Source organism: Ylistrum balloti, unplaced genomic scaffold, assembly GCF_031769215.1.
Source record: "Ylistrum balloti isolate Yb309-2 unplaced genomic scaffold, AGI_CSIRO_Ybal_v1 Utg370088, whole genome shotgun sequence".
In the NCBI taxonomy this organism is placed as follows: Eukaryota; Metazoa; Mollusca; class Bivalvia; order Pectinida; family Pectinidae; genus Ylistrum; species Ylistrum balloti.
Window position 1 is genome coordinate 28,828 of NW_026782121.1, and position 9,748 is coordinate 38,575.

Below are 9,748 nucleotides of genomic sequence, written 5' to 3' on the forward strand. Positions count from 1 at the left end.
ATTAAAACTGCTGATCGTTCATGAAGATATACTACATGTTTTGGCTCCAACTACATTCATTTTCCTCACGGATGCGTGATCCTCCTTTGTAGGACAAACGTAATTGTATCTATAAGTTCTTTTTTCTTTAATATCAACTTGTTATACAAATTTAGATTTTGATACAGTAAAGCCTAACAATGAACTCAACTGCATCATACAGCTGTTTACTCCTTCGAGGACTCATTAGTTAAGGGCCTAAATTTTAAGCCTTGGAGGCGCCTGAGGAAATTCCAAAGAGATCGAAAGAAAGGTTGAAATCAGGACATGGAGGTGCAATAGTTTTCATATATAAGATAATTTTAAACGTCACATACAGATGAATGTTCTAAACCGTGTCCCTATTCGATTGAATTAAAACACTTCGTGCAGGTTACGGACCACCTCGGGGATTAAACGTCCACCAGCTGTGCCTACTAGCCACTTATCTCAAAAGTTGTTCAAAGACACACAAGTGAACAGCGTCTTTTAAACAAATTTAGAGTTAAACACAGTACTACCTTAAACGTTTCATAAACATGGGGAATCGACTAAAATACATCCATACATAAGTTTATATCATCACGTTCATACGAACTAAGAAGAATCGAACACGTATAAAGAAACTAATACTATTATTTGTAATATCGAATTCTACGATAAATATCAAAATATCAATCAACACAAAAGAAGTTATCGAAGTCAAAACCTTAGAAAATACACCAAAATAAAGTAACATTAACGAAAAAGTGCGAAATCAAAATGTCATAAAACAGAAAATAAAATATCAAATTAACTGTGAACAATGTCAAAATACAATATTGTAGAGAATATGTCAGTTCACCTTCTGATCCGAAGGACAGGTAAGCTTATAGCATGGTATTCGTCGTCCGTCAATTATTTACAAAAAAATGGTACCAGTAACGAACGGCTCGACAGATTTTGACAAAATTTGGTAAGAAGCATCCATGGAAACGAGACAATGTTTGTATATATTTTGGTTCTCAGCCCCCTTAGGCAAGGCCCAATAATTGAAAAAAAAAAGAAATTCTTTAAACTCCTACTCCTCTTTCAGGAATGATTGGAATTTGTCAAACTTTTGTTTGAAACATTCTTGTGTTAAGGGGAATTAATATTGTATATACTGTGGGTCTAGGCCCCTGGAGTGGGACCAAAAAGGGGAAATAGAGCAAATTCTAAAAATACTTCCTCTTCTGCAGGATTATTTGGATGTTGTGGCGATTTGGTATCAAGTATCCTTGGGTTAATTGGAATCAATTTGATGGAGATGGTAGGTATCTGCCCCTTGGGCAGGAAGGGCGGGGCCAAACATGAGAAGTAGAGCAAACTCTTAAAAATCCTGCTTCTTCTGTAGGAATACCTGGATGTTGTCTCGATTTGTTCTGAAGCATTCTTTGAGAAGGGGAATAAGTCTTTTGTATAAACGGCGGATCTCAGCCGCCTGAGGCAGGACTCAATAGCAGAAATAGAGTATATTCTTTGAAACCATTCTATGTAGGAATGCCTGATATCTGTCATTATGTGGTCCGAGAAATGTTTCGGATCAATTTTGTATGAATAGTGGGTTTCGGCACCCAGGGACGTGAGGGGATAGGATCGAATAGTGGAAACTCTTTAAAAGTTCATCCTGTGTTGGAATTAATTATTTTTGTCCATAGGTGATCTTAGGTGACGAAACTTATTTTAGCACAAACAGTGCAACTAACTCCCCTGGTGAAAGGGGCGGAGCCTAATAGCAGAAATAGGAAAAGGGTTTTGAATTTTTGTTAGTTTAAATTAATAACTTTAAGCAAAATAAACCAGATAAGTGATACATGATGTATAGACCTGTTAAATAAACCCGACATCAACATGTGTTAATTAAGTGTAAACTATTACAATAACCAATACTGTCGATTTACTCATGAGAACCTCCAACGACATTGATATCTAAATTCTTTATTTTCTCACTGCATATATCCAAATAAAGGAGATCATCACACCTGTCCATATTGTTAACCACATTCACTTTAAGAAACAGGTTGTGTCATGTCAAGTCACCTGCTGGTGCCTTCTCCCGTATTGAAGTTTTCCACGTCTCAATAGTAACAATCCAGCTTCCTAAAGATTTCTGATGATTCAAGAACATACTATATCATATCTATGCCATGGCTAATATAAATTGAAGAGCTATTTAACGAGATACAAAAAAGTTATATTTGTTACATTTTTCTCGCACATCTTTGATGCTGGTTCTATTTGCGGGCTCTACCATCATTAGTTCGCCAGCTCATATATAGTAGTTTCAAATCTTCAAATAATTCAAAATAAACGTAACAGGAGTAATTAAATTTTGACAGAATAAATACAAAACTTTTTCAAAATCGCGACCGGAGTTCCTTTATAAAGGTATCAAAATTACATGCCAGTACTGTCTATGCACTAAAGCCATTGCAGAAAATAGGAGGGCAATTGACTAACAACGCCTTACGCCCTCGATCCGTTGTACTGTATTATCCATTGCACAGACGGGTCCGAGACAGACGCTGTCTTTCCATGTATCCAGCCAAGCCACGTGTCGGACATACTCAGAAAATGAACTGGCCATCGCCTGGTGGAGAGAATATACACAGAGTCTTTGTCCTGAACATTGAAGAGATTCCACTCGCCTTCTTTGCCAGGCTTTCCTCGTCTGACCTCCACCCACTTCTTATCGTCATTCCTCATAACAACATACATATCCTTCTTACCTTGAGGGCAAATATAGTAACAGGAAGATCCCTCTTTCTTCAGTAAGACGAAGTTGTGTTTTAATTTGTCCAGTGGTCTTTCCAACGAGGATTTCAAGGAACGGAGACATACTGCTGGTTTTGTGTCGTGTGTTGCAAACCAATTCATCCATTTCACAGTGTTCATGACAACTGGTACCTTATCCAGATTGTCCATTGTATAGAAATCCTTGTAGCCTTCAATGAATTTAAAAGTGAACGGCCAACGGTCAGGATCAAAGAATGAGGCAAACCGAACATGTTTTTGGTTAGGGAGTACCAACGATTTCATCAAGTTCCTGTCCCGCTCGTGCTCACCTTCCATTCCTTCCGTGACACCTTTTGCCAGGCGGTCAGAATGTCCTGAGGATATAAGCAAAGCGTAGAACTCCAGCATGACTGCGTCACGTAGAATTGCAAGGTGACAGTACATGTCGATGTACTTGATAACTCTCTCGCTATACATGGACAGTTCTCTCTCTGATTGTGTTGTAGGCTCGTTTTCCATCAATGAAACAATTCTTGACGCTATTTTTCCTAACGTGTTCACACCGTTGTTTATGCCAATTGTATTAATCACATCCGATATTTCCCTTCTGTTCGGACACTCGTCAGAATCAGAGCTCACACCAATAAGAACGTGATGTGCAAAGGAAAACACTCGACATGCGCCATCTACATCGGCTTTCATCACATCATATCCGTAGGAATCATGAGTGCCTGATATTACCTTAGCCAGCATATCAATCGCGCTAGCACCCCGAAGACTACCATGACATAAAACATCACTACTGTTTCGATCCGTAGATGAGAAAATAGAACATATGAAATTTGCAAACTCCTTTGCAGGGCGTTCGAAAACTGGAGCTAACACTTGAATAGCAGACACGACAGAATTCAAACCAATCAATTTTGTTCCAATGTCCCCGTCAAGCATGTTCTTGACACCAAACCCAATACAGCCAAGTTGGGTGAGAATCGTATGCATCTTTCCTCCATTTTTCGACAGATCTTTCAGGATATTTGCCAGAGCATCGGCAACCCTTTCTTTCCCAAGATCGTGTCCAATCTCTTTCAGTTTCCCCAACACTGCCTCGACCTCCGTCATAGTGATCTCATTATATTCTATAGAAAGCAAATTAAAAATCGTGAACATGTGAACTTCATACATCTAACTACGTTTTGTACTCCCCAATGTATATGTATAGACACTTTTTCAAAGCCAAAAATACATGTACATATCAAGGGGTTCTTTAAACAACAGTTCAACGAACTTTCCAATAAGGGGACACTACGATGAATAGGTGGTAGGAAACAGGTCACCGGTAAGGATATACACTAGGTACGCAAGACTGTCAACATAAAGTGAACTTTATTCAATTTTCTATCATTATTTTTCATTTTTTTTAAAACGAAAGTGAAATATGACATAAATGCAATACACTTTTTAACGAACCAAACAAAGTAAGCAGAGTTGTATATCATTATTCCCACCACTCTCTTTACAACTCGACCTTTAGAGGGGTTCGCAAGATATATTGTGCGCCATGTTTTAATTTCAAAAGTGGAAGTTGACCTTTAACCCCTTTAAACTTGACCGATGACCTCCAAAAAAATTCACATAGAAGTAGCATTTGATATTGTTTTACTATGGCGTGAGGGATTCATAGGATGTCTTTTATACAAGATTTTATTTCAAAAAGTGTCCATGTGTGACCTTTCAGCTTGACCAATCAGCCCTAAAATCTAATGAAGGTGTAGAGGTCAATAGTGTTATGGTTTTGTGAATATGGACTTAATCTGCCTAGAGGTTCATCTGATATCTTACTTTTTTCTGTCTGTTTTTATGTCGATACTGAGATTAAACATTGACCATCAAAATGTTGTCAGATAACGAGTAGTACTAGATTGTGTGATGTTATTGTGCCATCAGGGTTCAGGAATTATTTCATACACAAGGATTGTATTTCAAAGTGGTTAAGGGTGAACATTTGACCTTAATTCTCGAACACCAAAATCTTGCAAGGTGTAGAACTCGGCGTCGTGCTGTGTTGTAAATAAGAACTAAATATGTTCAGGTCTTCATGAATGTCGATTGGCTGGGCGACATAGAGGCAAAACACTCGCCTTTTACTTAGAAGATCAGAATTCAATTCCCTGCTTGTGCGTGAAAAGGTGGGATGTCACCTGCTCAACCACGTGCGTTTTTCCACGTACTCCTGCTTCCTAATGTAAGACCCTTCGGACACTTCTATCCAGGCCAACAAAAATCTCTAATTTTGTTTTGAAATTGCAATATAAAGTTTATATTTGAAATACATTGTACAGGAGCTTTGCACGGACGCACGGACGCACGAGGCACAATGTGTTTACTGTACACTGTGCCTTTAAAACGTGGGATTATAAATGGAACATACATATATATATATATTATAACATTTTTTAGAAGACCTCATAAAATATTAATCAGTCAGTAAAACTTAACTAAAACGAAAGTGAAACATATATCAAATCATTCTAAAGTACAGTGTTGATAAAAGTAACGATATGGTTGAAAAACGAATCTGTATGATTACATGTACTAGTGTTTCCCTGCCAAAGAAACATTATTGTCTGTTGTGGCACATTACGTACATGCCTAGGACGTCTTTCAACGGTGATCCCCACTGTTGATCTATCTATCATCTTTTGAACAAATATAATTGTTATTAAAATGTAAAAACGCGTATCTATTCGATACTTGATATAAGTCACAGGATGTGTCCTACCTGTTTAACAACACACAGTACCAAAGCGCGAGGTGTATGAAAAAACATACCAATAACTAACACAAGTCCCTTACCTTATGTTAAGTACGTTGTAATCACATACCCTCTCTCGTCGTCAAAACAGGAAGTCTCCGTTTTAATGCACAAGGTCAGGGACAGAGATAGCATTCCACATACGAATCTTGTCAGCTTTCCAAATGCACATAGCACAAAAACAACAGGTTCGACGCTCAGCAAGAACAGAAATGTTTTACAAGCCAAGATGTCTTTTATTTATCTATAGACATTGTACTTGACCAAATTACATATGATATTTATTATCAAATAATATATTTTATTTAGTAAATCAAATATCTTATCAAATTTTCTTTACAACATATTTTATTTTTTGAATCAGATAGCAATTTGATAAATAAGATAATCTGGTAAGACAGGAGGTAGTTGTTTGTCCTACACATCAGTAGATTATGTTCAGTAAAATTACACGGGAATCTGCGATACAAATGTGTTGTTATCACGGGACTAATTTCACAAGGATCGACATTTCTACATGAAATAAATTACAACTTGGCTTACCTAGTAATGTTTACAATACTGTCTACAAAATGTTTCCATCAAATATAATTTAGGCACAAGTTCATTTATATCCACGTGTCGTGCTTTTCGTAGCATTATAGAAACTACCAAGCTGTACAATAATCTAGATGTTTTTGTTATTTTTAATAGGATTTAATAGGATAGTAGTGAACGCAGACATCTTTGCCTCTGTATTCACATCAATACAATGTATTATTAATATAAACATAATATTAGACTAGATATATTATGGTGAAGTATATTTTTACCTGTCACATTTATTGAATATTACGTTTAGAAACATAAATAGTTGTTGAAATGAGAGATTTTGCATGTTGTAACGAACATGTTTATCTATGAAAATTCGCTGTTATATCCGATGAATTTTGGAACTATGTTTCCGTGCGGAGCAATTACTTTGGCGTCGTCATCAGGCAAAATTCAGCGTAACGTCAATGTCAAGTAAACACATGTATATTGAACAACAAAACTGTTTGAGTTTCAGTAGTCTGATTTTCAATCAATGTTGCAGGATTAATAGAATACATGGTCAGTGTCTTAAAATACAGAAAGACAATATATAAATATTTGAAATCCTCAACTCCACAACTTCATCACAAAGACAATGTTGTTTCAGTTGATTTTGAAAAAGTTTGTTTACTCAACGATTTTATTTTCCTCTGTTTTTAAACAATGATTTATGAATCTTATGCTGTCTTTCCAAACATTGACTATGAACCCATATTCTTTCTGTCCACTCAAATTAAGTTTTATGTTTTAAAAAAATGCATCAATATTCAATTTTTGCATTCTAGTGCTCAAGAGACGTGTGTGATATCGGTGGGGAAACATATAATGGAAAACTCAGAACTTATTAAAAATTCTGTTCTTTTTTTTTATACTAGAATGCTTCAAATTTGGACAGAATCCAGGCATTGCTACAGAAAAATAAGAATTCTAACTTGTTCTTTTTCTTTTATTGGGCACCCTTCCATCTGCCCTCGTAAGCTGAAACCAATCGCTTTTTCAAAAAAAATATTTTCCCGTAACTTTGGAACATTTGATTTGATTTTTTTCTTTTGTTGCTGTGTAAAACTTGTATAAGCAAACGAAAACTTTGGCATTTTCACATTATTTTTTTTCTTTATATCCAAGTATCATACCCTTACTTTGTAAAATGAAATGCCAAAGTTTATTTTAAAAATGGGGTTGTCACAAAAAACAAAATATCAGTTAATTCAGGAAAAAATAATAATTTATGGAAACAATTTTTTCCTGTTACTCATATTCTGTCGTCTGAACTGAATAAGTAAACCAATAACATACTGATTTTTAGCTCAACCGGCCCGAAAGGCTAAGTGAGCTTATGGTATACCGCCACGTCCTTTGTCCGTCCGTCTGTCAACTTTTTCATTGGGATGATTGGTTTTTTCCCCAAGTTTGGTCTGAAGAATGGTTGGGTGATGGGGAAATCAGTTTTGTATAAACAGTTGCTTCCAGCCTCTGGCATGGTTGAGTGGGGCCCAGTTGGGGAAATATAGCAAATTCCTTGATATCCTACTTTTCCATTATGAATGATTAGTTATTTGTCAGAAGTATCCTTGGGTGAAGGGGAACAGTTTGTGTAAGGATTGGTTCTCAGTTCCCAGGGGCCATAGGGGTGGGGTTCAAAAGGGAAAATTATGAAAGTTCTTTAAAATCTTACTCCTCCTATAAGAATAAATGGATATTGCCAAAATTTGGTTCGAGTAATCTTGGGTGAAGGGGACTAAGTTCTGTATAAAGGGTGAATCCCAGCCACCTGGGGCAGGTGGGGTGGGCCCATTTGGGGAAATGTAAGTTCTAACAAGTCCTTCCAGTTTGGTCTGAAGTACCTTTTATGAATGTTTGACCACAATGGCGGGACCCATTAGGGAAATTCTTTCAGAGAATATCAGAATTATCAGAGAAGGGACAAGGGAGGGAGGGGCAGACTCTCATACATCTATGACAAGAGTGCCAAACCAAGCATAAGGCATTGAATACATTGTAGTCTTTCTATAATCTTGTCACATATTTTCTACCTTAGTGTACATAGCACTATATAGTCAGTACTACTATGCTTCACACTGGACATCTGTCTGCTGTAGGTACTGTGTAGTCACCCAGATATCACATTTAATAATGTATTTGTTCTTTTGTATGAACTTCTAATCAATACCCAGTCTTTTAGATTTTGAGAAGACTATGTAAATTTAAATCTATTTTACCTGTGACCTTGAAAATAAGTCATGGTCATTTTTTTATCCTGACCAAATATATTGTACTGGAACCAAGGTATCTCCTGACCAAATGCTGGTTTCCTATTGCCTAAAGTTTTGTAGTTGAACAAAAGTTGATAGATTGACAAGACTAATCCTTCACCACTGCCACTTCATGCCATGTGACCTAGACATTTGATGACAATTTATCAAGTATTCTTCAAGAAATAGTCAAAACAAAAATTCATAGTCAAAATCCATGGTTGTCTACCATCAGTCATTTATTTTCTGGCTAGAATTAAAATGTCACCACTTGAGATCAAGGCAAACCTACATATAAAATTCAAGATAAATCCATCGAATGCTTTTCAACAAAAGAGCCGTAACAAATTTCCACAATCACCTTTAAAGATGGCTGCCATTTTGTTTTTCAAGTCAGTCCCAAAATGTATTTAAAGGCACAATTCAGGAGCATATGAAACTTAGAAAGTGCCATCTAGTACTTCTCAACAAAAATAAATCACAAACTATTATTGTCAAAATCAAAGATCTTTCTGCATTTTGTTTTCCTGATATGGTACAACTAAGGTCAAAGGGAAATTTGAGAATGATCCATTCAATACTTCTCAACAAAGATGGCGACCTGTACACCTGGTAGCCCTTTCCTTTCTCTGAAGGACCAGTCTAAAACTTAAAAGGATACTAACTACAGACCGAGAAAAACCTACATGTTAAATTGGACAGAGATTTACTCAGGACTTGTCAAGAAAATCTGAAAATAATCTTTCATAATCGAAACCTAAGATGGGAACAAACAAGAGGAACCATCATATGAAATGTGGAAAATATTCAGTACTACTCAAGAAACAGTGACTACCAAAATTAACAATGATAGTGTGCAAAAAATATGAACATATCCAACTGTTATGATATTGTAGTGGGGTCAGCTCTTTCATTTAATAGCGCCTCATATCATTATGTAACTGCCTAAATATAATGATCCTCAGCCTTTTGGTTTTATAGAAGTTGTTTGAAATATTTCAACAAATTTAGCTGCAATGACTTTGTTATTTAGCCAAGCTAATTTTCCCCGGATTACTGATGGCATGATATCAAGGCATATGGTTATGTAGAAGGATATTGTAACATTTGACCAATGTCACCTTGAAAGATCAAGGTAATTCAGTCAAAAAATCATAAAACCCTACATTCTATCATACTGCTATCCAAATATCTATACCCTCTAACTCCTAGCTTTATATGAGTTATTCAAAGATTTTAATACATATGACCCCTGTGACCTATAAAGGTCAATTTTAAAGATGAATTTGAGGATATAGTCTACTTTGCTACACACAGAAAGCTGACAGTGAAATGA

The 9,748-nt window shown here is 36.2% G+C and overlaps 1 protein-coding gene across 1 annotated transcript; it reads right to left on the reverse strand.

The window, feature by feature from the left end:
- Positions 1 to 1,961: 1,961 nt before the first annotated feature.
- On the reverse strand, positions 1,962 to 3,957 carry LOC132549895 (toxin CaTX-A-like). The gene has a single exon (XM_060213869.1). It carries the CDS (start codon positions 3,955 to 3,957, stop codon positions 2,506 to 2,508), a length of 1,452 nt encoding a protein of 483 aa, XP_060069852.1. The 3' UTR covers positions 1,962 to 2,505.
- Positions 3,958 to 9,748: the final 5,791 nt, after the last annotated feature.